This window comes from Hylobates moloch, unplaced genomic scaffold (genome assembly GCF_009828535.3).
Source record: "Hylobates moloch isolate HMO894 unplaced genomic scaffold, HMol_V3 SCAFFOLD_5, whole genome shotgun sequence".
NCBI classification, from domain to species: domain Eukaryota; kingdom Metazoa; phylum Chordata; class Mammalia; order Primates; family Hylobatidae; genus Hylobates; species Hylobates moloch.
The window spans coordinates 53,198,407-53,216,751 of NW_026652280.1; the positions used below are offsets into that span (position 1 = coordinate 53,198,407).

The 18,345-nt window shown below is 39.3% G+C and overlaps 1 protein-coding gene across 4 annotated transcripts in view; it reads right to left on the reverse strand.

The window, feature by feature from the left end:
• TAF4B (TATA-box binding protein associated factor 4b) overlaps positions 1 to 18,345 on the reverse strand; it is a 167,856-nt gene that overhangs the window by 47,785 nt on the left and 101,726 nt on the right. For all 4 annotated transcript variants that reach the window (XM_032152604.1, XM_058438534.1, XM_058438535.1 and 1 more), the window contains exon 13: positions 11,422 to 11,478. In XM_032152604.1, coding sequence (XP_032008495.1) covers positions 11,422 to 11,478 — 57 coding nt within the window. The remainder of the gene's footprint in view (positions 1 to 11,421; positions 11,479 to 18,345) is intronic.

Consider the following 18,345-nt stretch of genomic DNA (forward strand, 5'->3'; position numbering starts at 1 on the left):
TCATTCATTGAATTCTACAGCTGTAAGATTTCTGTCTGGTTCTTTATTATGATATCTATCTCATTATTAGATTTCTCCTTCACTTAGCTGGGCATGGTGGCACATACTTCTAGTCTCTGATACTCAGGAAGCTGAGGTGGGAGGATGGCTTGAGCCCAGAACTTCAAAGTTACAGTGAGCTATGCTCCAAACACTGCACTCCAGCCTGGGTGACAGAGTAAATAAAACCTGGTCTCTAAAAAAGACAAATAAAAATAAAATTTTCTCTATTCAAATAGTGAATTGTTTTCCTGATTTCACTGAATGTCCATCAGTATTCTGTATCTCACAGAGTTTACTTAAGATTATGATTCTGAATTCTTTTTCTGGCATTTTATGTACTTCCTTATGATTAGCCTCTGTTATTGGAAAATTATTGTGTTCCTTTTCATGGATATTTATCTGTGGTTTTTTCATGTTTGATGTATCCCTACACTGATTTCCATTCATGTGGTAGAAAAGTTGCCTCTTCCAATTTTATGGAGTAGGTTTCACAGAGAAAAATTTACTCATGTGAACAGGTGTTGGGGTGTCAGTTTGTTGAGTTCTAGGTGGACACAGTAGTGTAGTTTCTTCAGCTGTAATCCATACTAGTGACATATGCAAATGTCTCAGTGGCCTGGGCTGAATTTGTGGTGGAGGTGGTACAGTTTTGCTGGGTGTGGGCTCACTGGGCTGTTTCTCAGGTCAGAGGCATATACATACAAACGGTGGGTCCACCAACTTGGTGCATGGATTTGGGCTACAGGGCTCTTATTCTTGGAAGGAGGACATACACATGGTTGCTCAGCTGGCCTGCGGACATGCTTGCAAGGAGCAGTCCACAGGGCTGTTACTCTTACCGAAAACATAGGTGCACAGATGCCTGACTGGCCTAAAGACATGTCTGGTGAGGATGGCTCGGTCTCTCAGGCCCGAGATGTGGGCTCACAGTTGTTCAGCAGGCCTTAGAGTGTGGCTGCCAGTGGAGCGGCTTTTCAGACCCGGATTGTAGGTGCAGGGCTGTTGGGCAGACCAGGAGCTTATCTGTGGAGGGTAGAACACTGGAGGGCTGTTTCTCAGGCTCTGAGCACAGGGAGGTAGCCACACCACTAGCACAGAAGCCTGTCAGCTGATCAGAGGCTTGAAGGCCTCTCCCACTAAGGGGTGGGCATGCAGCAGTTTGGCCAGCTCAAGAACAGGTTCACCTTGGGTGGGACTGCCAGACTATTCCTCTAGCTGGAAGCGAGGGTAGCATGAGTTGGCTTCTCTTCTGTGCAGGACCAGTCACAGCCAATCCTGGGCCCAGGCTCCATGCTGCTGGGGTTTTGGCACTTAGTCACGAGTGTCGGCTTGGTGGAATGAAGATGGAGCCCCAGTGCTGGAGAGGTGCAATGCCTACTAACTCCTTGAGGAGACCACACTCCAGAAGTGGCTCTGTTCTCAAGATGGTGCTGTGCTGCAGCATATCAGCTCAAAGTGGGTGGATGGAAGCTTAGGAGTACACACCTTGGTGTTTCTAATCCCGGACAATGCAGCTGTGTGAATTCATGGTAGCTCTCCAAACTGGGTTCAGGGCTTTAGAAGACTGTGGGATTCTCCTGTAGTAAGGACTGTATGTGTTTGTGGTGGCAACAGGGGCTGGCTGGGTTATTCTGATTGCCTTTTCCCTGCAATGGGAAGTCTCTCTTGACTCCAGATTCAATCCAGGTGGGTAAGACAGGACTGCAGATGCTAGGTATCCTCATGCTACCCTCCTGGATTTCTAATCATTTACAGGTGTGTCTCCATTCCCCAACCGCACTCCAGCGCTGTCTCTGACATTCTAGTCAAATCCTATCTGTTTATTCATTGCCTCAGTCCTTTTTTTGTGGAAGAGACAAGCACCAGGCATCTCTAGTCAGCCATCCTGCCAATGTCAGTCCTCAAATCTGCCTTCACTTAAACATACTTTAATTCAAAAGCAGAATAGCCTATTATGTTTTCCATTTCTGTTGTGCTTTCTTCATTCCTGAAGTTCGGTTTCCCTTTGGTATCATCTGACTTCATTGTGAATAATTTCCTTGTCTTATAGCAACTCTGTTGGCAATGAATTTTCTTCCTTTTCCTTCACCAGAAAATGTCTATTTCACCTTCATTTCTGCAGGATATTTTCATGATATATAGGATTTTAAGTTGACAGTTCCTTTTAAAAATGTTTTGCCACTTTCTTCTGATCTCCACAGGTTTTTTTCCCCCTTTTTTTAAAAAAAAAAAAAAATAGTTTTTCTATTTGCTTTCTAATGAGAAATCTAGTCATTGTAATTATTGTTCTTCTATTGACATGTGTCCTTTTCTTCAGTTATTTTCAAAATTTTTATTTTCTACATCTATATAGTTTTCAGAGATTGATTATGATGTGAGTTGAACCTGGGTTTATTGACTGGGTTAATGACTCTTGTCATTTCTATCCCGCTATTCAGCTCATTCAGCTGAATGTGTGTTATTTTGGTTATTGTTGTTTTCAGTTCCTAAATTTCCATTTTATAACTTTATTCCAATCATTTCAAGAGTGTTTATAATTTGCTTCTTGGAGCATTTTTATAGTAGTGTAAGTGTTTGTCAGATAATTCCAACATCTATGTTATCTTGGGGCTGGTATCTGTTGATTGTCTCTTTCTATGGGAGTTGAGATATTCCTGGTTCTTCATGTCAAGTGATTCTGTATTGTATCCTGAATATTTTGAATACAGTCATCCCTTGGTATACACACAGGGGATTGATTCCAGGATGCTGAGGTACACCAAAATCCGTGTATATTCAGTTCTCAGTCAGCCCTGCAGAACTTGTGTATATGAAAAGTCAGCCCTCCACATATGTGGGTTTCGCATCCTGCAAATAGTGTATTTTCCATCCACAAGTGGTTGAAAAAAATCCACATATAAGTGGATCTGTACACTTCAAACCTATGTCAACTGTATTATGAAACTCTGGGTATTCTAGAAATCCTTTGGAGAATGTTAATACCTTTGTTTTAGCATGCAATCAACACAGGTTCAAGCCACAGGTTGCAATGTGACTTCTGTCATCTGTGGCTACAACGTCAGCTCAGTTTTCAAAGCTTTCGCAATGTTATTTGGATCTGCCCTGTGCATCCCCCAGTGGTCAATCTGGGATCTGCTGGTGGTTTGTTGGTCCAGTTCTTAAAGGCTTTGGTATGCTCATTAGAATAAGATCCACATATGGCAAATGTGTAGTTCAGGAGTAGGTCTAGAGTTCAACACAATCACATGGGGTTGCTTTCCTGAGCTCCTCCCTCTCTGTCATCTTCCCAGTAATTTCTGGTTCCCTGGAGCTCCTCTTGGCCAGAAAGCTGGGGATTTAGCCCACTTTCCCACCCATGTCTGTGATTGCATCCAGGTCTAGAATCAAGCAGTAGGAAGAACGGGGGTAGGGGATGGAGGGTGGCAACCTCCCCACCAGTTCAAGTAGTATTTTGAATTCTTATCTTCCTCCCCAATCTGTTATTAGGTAAATAGTAATTTACCTTTCAATGTCCTCAAATAGCTGCTCCATGCATCTGTTCAGGTTTTATAGTTGTACTCAGTGGGAGAGAAAATATGAAGTGTTTTTACTCCATCTTAACTGGAACTCTTTAATAGCCAGAATTATGACAATTGGTTTCTGTTATATTATATACCGACTAGCCTTTGTTTAATAAAATGTAAGATTGCTTCCTCACCAATACCAGCAACAAACACCTTGCTCCAAAGAGACCAAACAGGTTTGGGAGGTTCTCTTTTAAGAATATGCTATTTTCTTTATGGCTAATGAAAAAGGCAGAAGCCTACATTTCTCTTTTCACAGTCTCTATGATAGGAAGTAGAAGTCTCTAAAATTCAAGATAGTGCCCTAGAAGGCAACTAAGCAACAGTAATTGAAGATTATTTTATTTCTGGTGTTAAGTACTCATCTCTTCATTTATAAGTACAACTCATGGTAGTACAGCCTTTAATCAAGACCTAAAAAACATTAAGAAATTACTTTGAAGATCACACAAGTTCTCAGAGGTAAAGTTCAATAGAGGTACTTCTTGATGCTAAGCACATAATTTTCAAGAATAAAAGGAAAATTAAAAACTACTGAAAACAGAAACCAAAAGATTAAGCAGAATCAGAGACACTAGCTGAAGAATGAATAAACCAAGTTTCATACTAGCTAACAGCCTGGACAGGAACACGGTCACATTTAACAGGAAGAACCAAATTTATCTAGATAGTTATGACATAGACAATATGGGAAATCAAAAAATGTTTTTCTTTCTCATGCTTAAGGAAAGTGTTAGTAGCAATGAAAATAATCACACCACCAAATAGGAATGTATGAAAAAATCTAAAGAAATAAGAGAAACAAAGTGTATCACACCAGGTTTTGAACTCAGGATAAAAGAACTAAGAATAATGTCCTGCTTAGATTTCACAATTAAAGTTAAGTACACATAAAGGTAACAATAAAACCTTAACACCAAACAATGGAAATGTTTTAAATAGTAAAAATTTAAATTGAATTAGATATACTTTGGAAAATTTCATGGATGAAACTCTAAAATTCTTAACAATGCTTATAATTACATCTGAATCATTACTTAAAAGACCAAGTTTACCAGGGAATGCAAGGTTAAATGCTAAAATAAACAAAACAAACGAACAGGAAAAAAAAAACCTATTAAACATTAACAGCTGAATCTTAAGGGAACCAAAAAGCAAGTTGCGAATTTTTTAAAAAATCACCATTCCACCTTATCTTAACTTCAAGGATACCACAACCGAAATACAAGATCTTTTTTAAGCCCTCAAAGACAATTATTAGCAGTCATTCCACCAAATCAAACCGTTTAGAATCTATTTTTTTTTCCTCCCAACCACTAAGACTGGTTATTATGATACCAGGACACTGTCCAGAACATCTGAGATTCCTGGAATTTGATATGTAAACTCTGGTGACTTGCTGGTCAATCCTACTCATTCATCCCTACCTTCCTGAAAAAAATGGTATATTCCTGGATAATCTCAATTAGACACCTTCTCTCTTTAACTTAAACCAATAACATTTGATTTATAAATTGTGTAAAATATAAATGTGCTAAGTTTTTCTATATTACAAAATTTTTTTTTTTCAGTTGTCACCCTTACACTCTTTTTTCTTCTCATTTTCTTTCCAGTCCTCTGGAAGGAAAGAAGTAACATATTCATGGTCTATCTCAAACCTAAATCTAAGAGCTCAATGACATCTAACTTAAATGTTCCTACAGTTAATGTTTATAAGCTACTGGTTTTTTCTTTTATGCCTCGCCTTCCCCTAAATTATGACAATCTTGCAATATAAGCAGAGCAGGAATCGTTAAGTTCATTTAAATACAAGGAAACACAGGTAAGTTCAAAGAATTAAAGTAACTTTCCCCAAAGCAAGCTCTTGATAATGGCAGGCTGAATCTAGAATCCAAGATACTTTACTTCCAGTTCAATGCTATATTTTTTTTAAATAGGCATCTTTCTACTAAGAGGGTAATAAGTCTCTCAAAACACATAGATCCTACACATCAAAATAAAGTATGCATGCAATCTTCTTATGAATCTCTAATATTTTCTTTTCCATTTAAGGTATACCAGTAAAGAAATACTACCATTAAAGTTATCTTGTAAAAATATCCATAAAGGAAACCTAGTGAAGCTTTCATGGTTCCAAGAGAACCTAATGAATGATAAATGGATGATAAACGAACTATGACAGTTCAAGAGGCCAAATCTCAGATTCCCAAATCACAGTATTTTGACCATTTAGTTAGTGGGAAAATAAAAGTGACGAATTTTAAAGCCTCCCTTCTTTCTCATCCTAGATCAATGGTTCTCAGTGTGATCTGCACAGCAGCAGCAGCAATAGCAGCAACATCTGGTAATTTATTGGAAATCCCATTTTCAGGTCCTACCGAGACCTACTACAGTATTATAAACTCTGGTTGTGGGACCTAGTAATCTGTATTTTAACAAGCTCTCCAGATAATTTTATGCATGTCAACGTTTGAGAACCACTGTCCTAGACTATCAATGCTTTGAAACCTTTCAATCTGTTTCTCTGCTGTCATACACAAGTTATTTATAACTTGTCATTTTAAGAATGTCTTCCTCTTGCTATATTAATTTGATTGCTAGAATGTACTTTTTATGACAAATTTCATTTGTCCCTGTCCAGTACTCCGTGAATTTTGGCCATGTAGAACTTGCATGAAGTTTAAATACAAATTGATATAATTTAATAGTTTACCTAACTATCACCTTTCATTGACTTCATATATTTTCAAATTCCATTTTAAAAGTATACTGTGCTGTTCTCATAGCTAAATATTTTCTAATCAGTAATGAGCCTTATTCAGTATTTTATTTCTTGTACAATGTTTTATGAAGAATTGTACCAACAGTTTTTATAACCTATATTTTCTATAAACAAAAATCCCAAAAACTTTAGGATACATGGCTTCTAATCTGGTCTACATTTTAATCATTTAGTATTTATTCTTTTTCCCAGTTGCTACAGGTTGCATTGTAAAGCAAATATACCAGCAAGTCTTGATTTCCTTTTTCTCCCTTACCATCTGATAACAAATCAAAGTGGAAAGCTAGGAATTGGTAAAAAGATAGTAAATGAATTCTTTGTCTCACTCTGCACAGATGCATTGAACTCACATTTCCCAAAGGAGAAAGAAGAAATTCAAAAGGAAATAAGGGTCACAAAATATATAACAATCAAATCAAAATGTTTGAACTGCAAAGTCAGACAAATAGCTCTGCAAAATTCTGGATGATGTGCTAAGAAAAGAAAACACTGAGGGCTAGATTTTAATCTAGGACACGTAACACACATATCATAGAAGTTTGCAGCTGCATTAAATAAAGATATGCCTGCTTGTCTGAAGTTAGAGTTTAGCAATTAGTAATCTATTTATTAAAAAAAAAATTCAGCGGGGCACAGTGTCTCACGCCTGTAATCCCAGAACTTATAGAGGCTGAGGCAGAAGGATCACTTCAGGCCATAAGATAGAGATCAGCCTAGATAACACTGGGAGACCCCCGACTCTCCAAAAAATTTTAAAAAATTAGCCAGGTGTGGTGGCATGTGCCTGTGGTCCCAACCACTTCATAGGCTGAGGTAGGAGGAGCGCTTGAGCCCAGGAGGTCAAAGCTGCAGCGAGCTCAGATGGCATCACTGCACTCCAGCCTGGGTGACAGAGTGAGACCCTTCTCAAAAACAAAAACAAAAAAAACCCAACTAAAACAAAACTTTCACAAAGAGATGGTAAAATGAAAGAATGCAGGTACTTATATTTTAGGAAAAGTATCTAGAAAAATCATAAACATTTCAGAATTTGAAAGGGCTAGAATAGAAAATATAGTTATAATAGCGAGAAAAAGAGAGAGGATGCTTATAATGTTTTTTCAGGCAACAGAGAAAGGGAAAGAAGACAGCCTGTAAGTTGAAAATAAAGCGTTTGAATTACAGGAATATCCACAGACATATCAGCTGGTTTTCAAATAGACAGAAAACCTGTCAGGTCAATAAGAACACTATGCAGCAGGAACTTCTTCAATGGAATAGGACTAGGCTGGAGGCCAACCCAAAGGCAGTCTGTTTTTAAGTGCCAAAACAGAATGACAAAATTGGTAGAAGTCAACAGGAAGAATGAAAAGAAATTATTTGACACTTTTAGAAAAACCTGTCCAGTTTAACACAATTTGTCCTTACATCTGGAATGCAAAGATGAACAGCCTCTAAAACTTTATTAGAGGAAAGAAAAACTACAGGAGAAATGATCCAGGCGCAGTGGCTCATGCCTGTAATCTCAGCACTTTGGGAGGCCAAGGCAGGAGGATCACCTGAGGTCGGAAGTTCAAAACTAGCCTGACCAACATGGAGAAACCCCATCTCTACTAAAAATACAAAATTAGCCAGGCATGGTGGCACATGCCTGTAATCTCAGCTACTCGGGAGGCTGAGGCAGGAGAATCTCTTGAACCCGGGAGGCAAAGGTTGCGGTGAGCTGAGATCATGCCATTGCACTCCAGCCTGGGCAACAAGAGCGAAATTCCGTTACACACACACACACACACACACACACACACACAATTCGAGTTCTTTTTTTCTGAGACAGAGTCTCACTCTGTCACCCAGGCTAGAGTCAGTCCCGTGGCACCATGTCGGCTCACTGCAACCTCTGCCACCAAGATACAAGCGATTCTCATGTCTCAGACTCCTGAGTAACTGGGATTACAGGTGTGCGCCATCACGCTCAGCTAATTTTTTGTATTTTTAGTAGAGACGGGTTTCATCATGTTGCCCAGGCTGGTCTCGAACTCCTAAGCTCAGGTGATCCACCCACCTCAGCCTCCCAAAGTGCTAGGATTACAGGTGTAAGCCACTACACCTGGCTTAAGAATTCTAGTCCTTAACAGTTGAAAGCAAATATGGAAATGAAGGGGATTCAGATTGTGATTTAATATTTATAGGAGAAATATCATTGCTGAAACATTTCTCAGCATAAATAATGCCTACAGCTTCTGAAAACAGTTCTTCGAAGTTCTGCATTTATAAGCTAGCCAGTAATCTTTTTTCTATGACAAGCCTGGTAGGTAGGTTTGAAAGGGAAAACAGATCAGTTCTAAATCAAGCAAGCATAAGGCATCTGTGCTAAAAAAAAAAAAAAAAAAAAATTCATGAGTGAACAAAGAAAACTTCTCAGACAGCCAAATACCAAAAATTCACAAACCAAAGCATCACAGTTTATACCAGCATGACAGTGATTAGTGCATCCTAAATGCTAACCTCACAAATTACCATACAAGCAAGCAATCCAACTCTCTATTAAGATATGGTCAGCCGGGCACGGTTGCTCATGCCTGTAATTCCAGCACTTTGGGAGGCTGAGGCGGGTAGATCACCTGAGGTCAGAAGTTTGAGACCAGCCTGGCCAACACAGTGAAACCCCATCTCTACTAAAAATACAAAAATTAGCTGGATGCGGTGGTACGCGCCTGTAATCCCAGCTACTCAGGAGGCTGAGGCTGGAGAATCGCTTGAACCTGGGAGGTGGAGGCTGCCTGAGCTGAGATCATGCCACTGCACTCCAGCCTGGGCGACAGAGTGAGACTTCATCTCAAAAAAAAAGAAAGAAAGAAAGAAAGAAAGAAAAGAAAAAAGATATGGTCAATATTTATGCAATCAAACAAAATACACTACCACTGTGTATTTGATTCTGAACTAGAGCCCCTTAGAACACTCAAGTTATTAAGAACTCTAGGGGGCAGGAGAATGACAAAAATGACAATATTTGACTTTCACCAAACATTTGCAAAACAGAGTGGCTCTGTTCTTGGAAAGGGGCCAATGTATTTGATTCTTTTTTTGATCAAAGAGGATTTATGATAGGAAGCAATTAGAAAACTTTCAAAATATTTTGGAAAGAAGTTATATTGAGTTCCTTTAACCTTGTTTGGAAAAAGAAATACATGGAGGTGCAAAGGAAGAGAAAAACACAGGTTTGCTACCACCTGTTCTCATTAACAGAGGCATTTTTTTGGTACATTTCCTCTCACAGATTTCTTTGAAAAATGTTGTCCACCTATTCATCCCTTAGGGAATTATTAAACAACACTAAAATAAAATGCGAACAAAAACAAAACCATCACATACAAAGCTGAAGGAAGAATTAATCTAAGATTCAGATGCTTATGAAGGTTTATGAAGGAGGAACAGACAGGGTAAGGTTAAAAGGGTAAGCTTTCTGTTGCACATTTTCCAAAAAGGGAATGCAATTAGAAGATAGGCATCTAGTTAGTCCTTAATTAAAACAAGGTGGGATACCCATGATTCAGAGCAACAGTAGGTTGCCCATCCCTAAATAATCTATCCTCATGCCAGGTTTGCTTAAAGAGAACTATAGGTACAGTTCTCATACTAATAATTTTAGATACATTTTCCACTGGAAAGACATCAGTATGAGGATTATTTTGTTGCTGAAAATAAAATGTTTCTGCTTTCAACTTTTTTTTAAGTGTTCTCCCTTTCCAGCATTCCCTGTCCCAAACCTGAAATCCCTCCACCTAGAGTTCATGTATTTTCCTTCTCTATGTTAATGAAAACACACCACATTGATTGTAAGAATCTTACTAGATTTCCACTTGTTTTGCCTCAATTCCTACATTAATCCAAACAATAAGGGCCTTTAAAACATTCATAAATAACCTGCTGCTGCTGGCACCTAGAAGCCAACTGCAGCAATGTTAAGCAACAACAAATTTCATAGTTCAAGAGGCACAGTTAAGGGAAAAGGTTGCTCAGAAAATCACTCTTATTTAGCACAAAGATCCTTAAAAATTGCATGAAATCAGTGAAGTAACTATAGAAACCAATTTCTTCAGCTCCATATCACACGTCTCACACCTCAATTGTCTTTATTATCATCTGCTGTCAGATCCTTAATCAGAAATGTGAACAGGCTTGATGATTTATTCAGGAGGGAAAAGAATCTGTAGGTCAAGTGAAAAATTTCACACACACACCCATACACACACCGCATCTTCAACCTTAGGTACTTTCATTTCATTCTGTTCTCAGCAGCTCTGGGGGCAACTCCAGTGAGATCCAATATTAAGGCTCAATTAAAATAAGCTCCAATTAGTGGAGCTTTTTTCTCTGGGGCTAGAAAAGTCAGGAAATGGATATTGGGAAATGTAAAAAGTCAGCTACTGAGAGGAGGCTGCAGACATAAATGAACTTATTTGTTGATTTCTACAGTTGCTATGCAGAGGCCTCTGGGAGTAAAAGCTTAACCAGTCTAAGCTATAAACTAAAACCCCTGCAGCTAAACATGAACTGTGTGAAACAAGGGCTCCATTCCAGAACAGAAAACTGCTGGGCCCAGAAAATTAAAAGCCAGAGGCATTTTCCATTTAAAACTAAATCCCAGTACCGCCTCCCAGCCAAAGAATTATAAGCAGTATCAGATTTACAAAACGAACAATTACCCTGGAAAAATGTAGCCTATTGTACAGTCCCAGATGCTAAATCTCAAAAGTTTCTTTTTTTTTTTTTTTTTTTTTTAAATCTCACATTATAGTCCTCCAAGTATACTGCTGTAGTTTACAAAGACCCATTTTGAGACAGGCCTAAGCCTTGAAAATAAATTTTAAAAAGAGAGCACAAACTCATTGACCTCGTTTGAAGTACTGCCCTTGCCTTTAGCAGTTCCTGTCCTTCCCCAAGGCTTCTGCAAATGGTACGCAACAGCAAAATAAACCCTGACCTAATTGCCAGGAGAGAGCTGCCAACCTTCCCTCAAACACAAAGACAAGCATGGTAACTTGAAAGTCCTACCTCTTTGGCTTTCTGCTTTAATCTCAGCTGTTCTGGATCTTCTTTATTAGAACGACTCTATCAAAGGAAAAGAAAATTTTAGTAGAAATTACTAGCATCTAAACACCACAGTTGCCATTAAATATTTAATAAATGACAATTTTCTCTTGTGATTGAATATCTTAGCTCCAGGGGAAAATGCCTCAATCCAGTCTAGCTGCACTCCCACCCTGGTTTCCCCCGCCCCCTCATCATCTGGGCTGGCTGCTGCAGTTCTAGCCTGGAGGAAGCTTATACTGAAAATGATGCTAACAATGTCAGTCAGATCCAGTTGAGGCATGACGTTGTTCTTGTAGGAACACTGAAAACTAAAAAAATGATGGTACAGATGAAGGAAAAGAAAAAAAAAAGAATAATTATTGGTTTAAATGAATAAAAACAATCAATACTGGCTGATCTTCAGGTGAAGCCATTTGGGAAAACATAGGTATTTCAAGGACTATTAAAATCAAGAACCTAACTAAACCTTGAACCAAATCTCTCTCTTTAAAGGTATAACTTCTAAAATTATAAGTAGAAAATACATCTCAGTATTTTAATTAGAATGTCTTATCACCTTTGGGTCCTCTATAGCACTTAATAGAATGCTATGCACCATGTTCAGTAATTGTTTATTGGATGTCGCCTTCCATAGTACAGGACTGGCATAAGAAGAGAGCTGTTTTCTATGTATCAAACTATGATGGAACAAAGGGTAAGGAACTTTATTTCTGACACTATGAACATCTGTCCACTGGAAAACATGTTTGGGATATGTATATCCTTTTTTCTCACCATGACAGTTATTTAACTGCTTATAAATCTGAATATTTGTTCTATAAAATGCAACCTTAGCTAACTAAGCTAATATCTAGATAGCTAACTAAACAAAAGCTAAAAGTATTTCCATATTTAATAAGTTTACCTGATACATTTATTGATTTACCAGAACCTTTGGTTAAAGGAAAGTATAAGAGATAGTCTTTAAATTTGAGTGCCTACTAATTTCAAACATCTTAAATATCTACAGAAAATTCAACCCAAAGCTGGTAATATTTTTCTTCATTTTAGTCCCCAATCTACTAAGAAAATTTCATTTCAAGCGAAAGATTAAAAGTTACTCTAGCTATAGTATCACCAGAGAATGAGTCTGTGTATATATGTACTTATATTAAAATATGCATTATATATATACATATATATGTGGGTGTGTATATAATATTTTGCCCCAACATAAAATGGGCACATTTCAGTATCAAGTCTTTGTCAGTCATCCAATATTTATTGGTCATCCATAGTACAGATTCTACTCTGTGTGCTACTGTTCTAGCCTTTGGAGACAGATGATATAAGGAGACAAAGTAACTGTAGTAACTCAAGTAACTTACATTTTAAGAAGAGAAAAATAAACAATTTTATAAAAATGAAACACATTTATGATATGTAAAATATTAGTGATGGGCAAAAATACAAAACAATTAATTGCTGACAGTGTTAAGTGCTATAAAGGAAATTAAATAGGCCAGAGGCAGTGGCTCACACCTGTAATCCCAGTACTTTGGGAGGCCAAGGTGGGAGAATTATTTGAGCTCAAGTTCAAGACCAGCCTGTCTAATGCAGCAAGACCCCATTTCTACTAAAAATTTAAAAAATTAGCCAGGCATAGTGACACGTGCCTATAGTCCCAGCTACTCAGCAAGCTGAGGTGGGTGGGTAGACTGCTTGAGCCTGGGAGATCAAGGCCTGTAGAGAGCTATTATCATGCCACTGTACTCTAGCCTGGGCAAATGAATGAGACCCTGTTTCAAAATAAAATAAATTTAATTTGGGCATGGTGGCATGCACCTGTAGTCCCAGCTACTTGGGAGGCTGAGACCCAAGAATCGTTTGAATCCGGGAGGCAGAGGTTGCAGTGAGCTGAGATAGGGCCACTGCACTCCAGCCTGGGCAACACAGCGAAACCCTGCCTCCAAAAAAACTAATAATAATAATTTAAAAATAAAATATATATAATTTAAAAATTAAAAACAAAAATAAAGAAAATAAATAGAATAATGTGATAGAGAAGTGTGGTATGTACTTCTCTAGCTAGGATAGTAGGGAAGACATCTCTGAGAAGTGATATTTGAGTAGAGATCTAAACAACAAAAAAGATGTAGTCATGCAAAGATCTGGAGGAAAACATTCCAAGCAGAAGGGACAGTAATTGCTAAAGCCTTAAAATGTGAACATACTCAAGGAAAGAAAGATGGCCCATATGGTTGAAGCACAGAAAAAAGGTGAAAGAGAAAGGCTGGAGATCATGTGTTGCCTTGTAGGCCATGATAAGGAATTGGGGGTTTAATTCTAGCTATAAAAACAATCCACTGGGCTGGGCACGGTGGCTCACGCCTGTAATCCCAACACTTTGGGAGGCTGAGGTGGGCAGATCACCAAAGGTCAGGAGTTCAAGACTACCCTAGCCAACATGGTGAAACCCCGTCTCTACTAAAAATATAAAAAGTAGCCAGGCATGGTGGGGGGCACCTGTAATCCCAGCTACTTAGGAGGCTGAGGCAGGAGAAATGCTTGAACTTGGGAGGCGGAGGTTGCAGTGAGCCGAGACCACGCCATTCACTGCACTCTAGCCTGGGCAACAACAAAACTCCGTCTCAAAAACAACAACAACAACAAAAATCCACTGGCGTGTTTGGAGCTCAGGGGTGAGATGCCACTGATGTAACACTTTAAAAAAAAAAAAAAAAAAGGCTCTGGCCACTCTGTAGAGGGTGCACTGTAGGGATCCAAGATTGAACGCAAAGGCACGCAGAGCAATTCATAGACTGCTCTAAAACAACTGTTGTGAAGAAGAGACTGACTGGAAAGAAGATAAGGGCAGTGTGGACTAGCATCAAAGCACAGAAGATGATAAATGGTTGCATTCAAAACATATCTTTGCAGGTAAAGTTGATCAGATTTATTGACGGGCTGGATGTCGGTCATGAAGTAAAGAGAGGAATCAAGGATGACTCCTGGGATTTTGTCCCAAGCATCTTGGAGGACGGTAACTGCAACTTTCTAAGAGAGTAGAGATCTAAGAAAAAGCAGACTTAGGGGAAGGGAACTCAATGGTAAGTTCAAGATGCCTAGTTAGAAGTCTAATATCCTAAGTTGGGCACATTCAAGGAACAGAAAGATCAGTGTGCCTGGAGCAGAGTAGGTGACGAGGCAAGCTCAGAGAGGTAGGTGGGTGCCAAATAACATAAGGCCTTTTAAAATTTGGTAAGAAGTTTACATTTTAAATGCAACAGGAAGCCACTGAAGGCTTTTAAGCAAAAGAGACACACATGATTTGTTATAAAAACATTATTCTGACCATAGTAGGAGAAATAGAGGAATGGACTGTAGAAGGAAAAGAAGGCTACTTAGAAGTTAATATGAAAGTCCAAGTGAAAGATGAATTAGACTAATGACAATAGTGATGAAGAAAAAGTTGGATACATTTTAGAAATAAGATAGGAGGTGGTTTGCATGCAGGGAGAGAGGAGACACAGAATGGAGTTAAAGATGACGCCTATGTTTTTTAGCTTGAACATCTGGGAAGATGGTGGTGTAATTTATTGAGTCAAGAAAATCTATAAGAGTGAAAGGTATTTAGAGGGGAGAGGAATAACAGCAGCTGTTTTGGACATATTAATTTTGAAATAACTATTAGCCAATGAAGTCATGTCAAGTAGGGAGTTAATGGTATGAGTCCAGATTTTCGTAACGCAGGCTGAAATGGAGATACAAACTCAAAAGGGAATGAAGACAGAGAAGGTAGTATAGGATTCAAAACTACTAAATCCAACATTTAGACATCTGGTAAAGAAGGAAAAGCCAAAGGAGATAAAGAGCAAGTATAATACATTATTATATTCAATAATAACTAAACTACTATTTAATAGTTTATGGCCTTGTTTACAGCACAGTAAGTGGAAATAAAATACCAATAAACCACCTCATTACAATGACTAAGTGCTTACTTATAATACTTGAGGGCTCAAGAAAGAGCATCTTTCTGTCCCACCTTCCTGCTCTTCCCAGTGCAATGGGTGTCAATGTGAGGACTGAGACTGTGGGACAGCAGGAAGCAGCACTGTGACAAGGCTGTGGTGCTCCATATCCTTATGGGGAGCTGGGGCATGTGAAGGTATAGGCCAGTGGTGAATAATACAAGGTGGTGAGGAAGTGGGGGTCTCATCAAGGAATGGGTCTATGAGCGTGGTGGCCAATTACACAGACAATGAAATGGGGTGGGGAAATTAGTAGTAGCAGACAGAGGAGTCAGCCAGCATGGCTACGTGAGAGATTACTTACATTGATTAAATAACTGATAGAGGACATAAGTTAAACATATCAAGGATAATGGGAGCCAAGTTTCTCAAGACTGGAGAATGTTTTTACAAACATGGAGAGATTAAGGGTAGAAGGAACTCTGAGGCACTGGATTGGAGTTGCAGGTATCCATATGAACTCACGGTTTTATAATATATACACAGATATAGAAATAGTTACAGATGGACATCTGTGTGTGTATATATATATAAACATGTGTACATATACACATACCATATATACATTTCCTATATCTGTCCATTGAGAAGGCCTACATGTAGTGACACCCTTTTAGCAATGAGTATACTGTATGACCTAAGCTCGGTTTTTGAATGTCATCCTCAACAGAAAAGAAGGCAGGCTTCTTAGAGAAATGGCTGATTTTGGGGCTAGAGCACGAAAAGTATAAGCTGGGCCTGGAGTGCCTTGTGCCTGAAAGTGAGGACATGCTCAGTGAGTGATGGATGGATACATGACTAAGGGACAGAAGGGCCAGCTGGAAAGGTCTTCCACTCAGGGGCAATTTGAGCAACAAAATAAATGACAGTAATGAACTGCAACCTATTGAGACAAAGAGAAATCATGAGCCCATACTAATATGAATAAAGAAGGAAAGCTCTTCCACATGGTAGGGTGCTAATAAAAGGAGGAGAGTTGATGGGAATAAAGAATTGACATTTTGCAACCACGACAGAGGTAGCTGATTTAGGCAGACATCACAACAGATGCTATGGTTAACACATGGAAGTTTGATGAGGAACTGCATATTGGTATGATCTTAGAATGCCGTCCTATGAAAAACTAATTGATTACAAAGGGAAAAATTAGCCTGGGCAATATAGTGAGACTCTATCTCTAAAAAATGAAAACATTTATCCAGGTGTGGTGGCATGTGCCTGTAGTCCCAACTACTTGGGGGGCTGAGGTGGGAGGATTGCTTAAGCCCAAGAGGCCAAGGCTGCAGTGAGCAGTGATCACACCACTGCACTCTAGTCTGGGTAACAAAGCGAGACCCTGTCTCAAAAAAATAAAAATCAAAAAGTGGGGGAGATGGCAAGTTTAAAATGGAGAGAACTAGTAGGTACCAATATGACCCTTTTGATATGATCAGCTGAGAAGAGTGCAGTATCATTTCTGTGCATTCCTGCCAAGCATGCTTGACCTAAGTCAAATCATAAGGAAAGATCAGATGAGCCCTGGTTGAAGGTCATCCTACAGAAGGTAAGGCTTATACTCTTGAAAATTGTCAAGAGCATAAAAGAGAAAGACTGAGAAACCCTAAAAGAATCTGAAAAGAGATGACAACTACATAAATCCAAATTCCTGCATGGGAAAATGGACCATGAAAGAGAGACATGGTTAAGCCAGCTAGTGAAATCAGAATGGGTGCTGTGCATTAGATGATAGTGTTACATACGAAAATGTTCAGGAGTGGTGGAACATCATGTCTGAAGACTACTTTCAAAAAGGTTAAGAAAAGAAAAATGGCGGAGCACAGTGTCTCATGCCTGTAATCCCAGCACTTTGGGAGGCTGAGGCAGGAGGACTGCTTGAGTCTAGGAATTTGAGACCAGCTTGAACACTGTAGGGAGATCCTGTCTCTACAAAAAATCAAAATTTAGCCAGGCGTAGTGGTGTGTGCCTGTAGTCCCAGCTACTTAAGAAGCTGAGGTGGGAAGATTGCTTGAGCCTGAGAGGTGAAGGCTGCAGTGAGCCACGATCACATCACTGTACTCCAGCCTAGTGACAGAGTGAAACTCTGTCTCAAAAAGAAAAAACAAAAAGAAAGAAAGAAGAGGAAAGGAAGGTAGGAGGAGAGAGGAAGAAAGAAAGGGAGGAAGAGAGGAAGTGGGGAAGGCAAGAAGGGAGGAAGAGAGGAAGTGGGGAAGGCAAGAAGGGAGGAAGACAGGGAGGGGATTAATGATTGTATGTGTAGAAAGGGTAATGAAAAGGGTACAGATAAGGCCGGACACGGTGGCTCAGTCCTGTAATCCCAGCACTTTGGGAGGCTGAGGTGGGCGGATCAAGCTCAGGAGTTCGAGACCACCCTGGACAACATGGTGAAACCCCGTCTCTACTTTAAAATACAAAAAACTCGCCGGGCATGGTGGTGAGCACCTGTAGTCCCAGCTACTCAGGAGGCTAAGACAGGAGAATTGCTGGAGCCTGGGAGGCAGAGGTTGCAGTGAGCCGAGATCGTGCCACTGCACTTTAGCTTGAGCTACATAGAGAGACTGCTCAAAAAACAAAAAATAAAAATGGTAGAGATGAAGCAAATGCAGTAAAATGTTAAAATTGGGGGGATCTGGGAAAGGGGGCTGAGTACTTTGTACAGTTTTGGCAACTTTTCTGTATTAAATAATTTCAAAATATATTAGGTTTTTTTGGATTTTGTTTTGTTTTTATTTATTTATTTATTTTTTGGAGATGGAGTCTTGCTCTGTCGCCAGGCTGTAGTGTGGTGGCACGATTTCTGCTCACTGCAACCTCCACCTCCCAGGGTTCAAGAGGTTACCCTGCCTCAGTCTCCCGAGTAGCTGACACTACAGG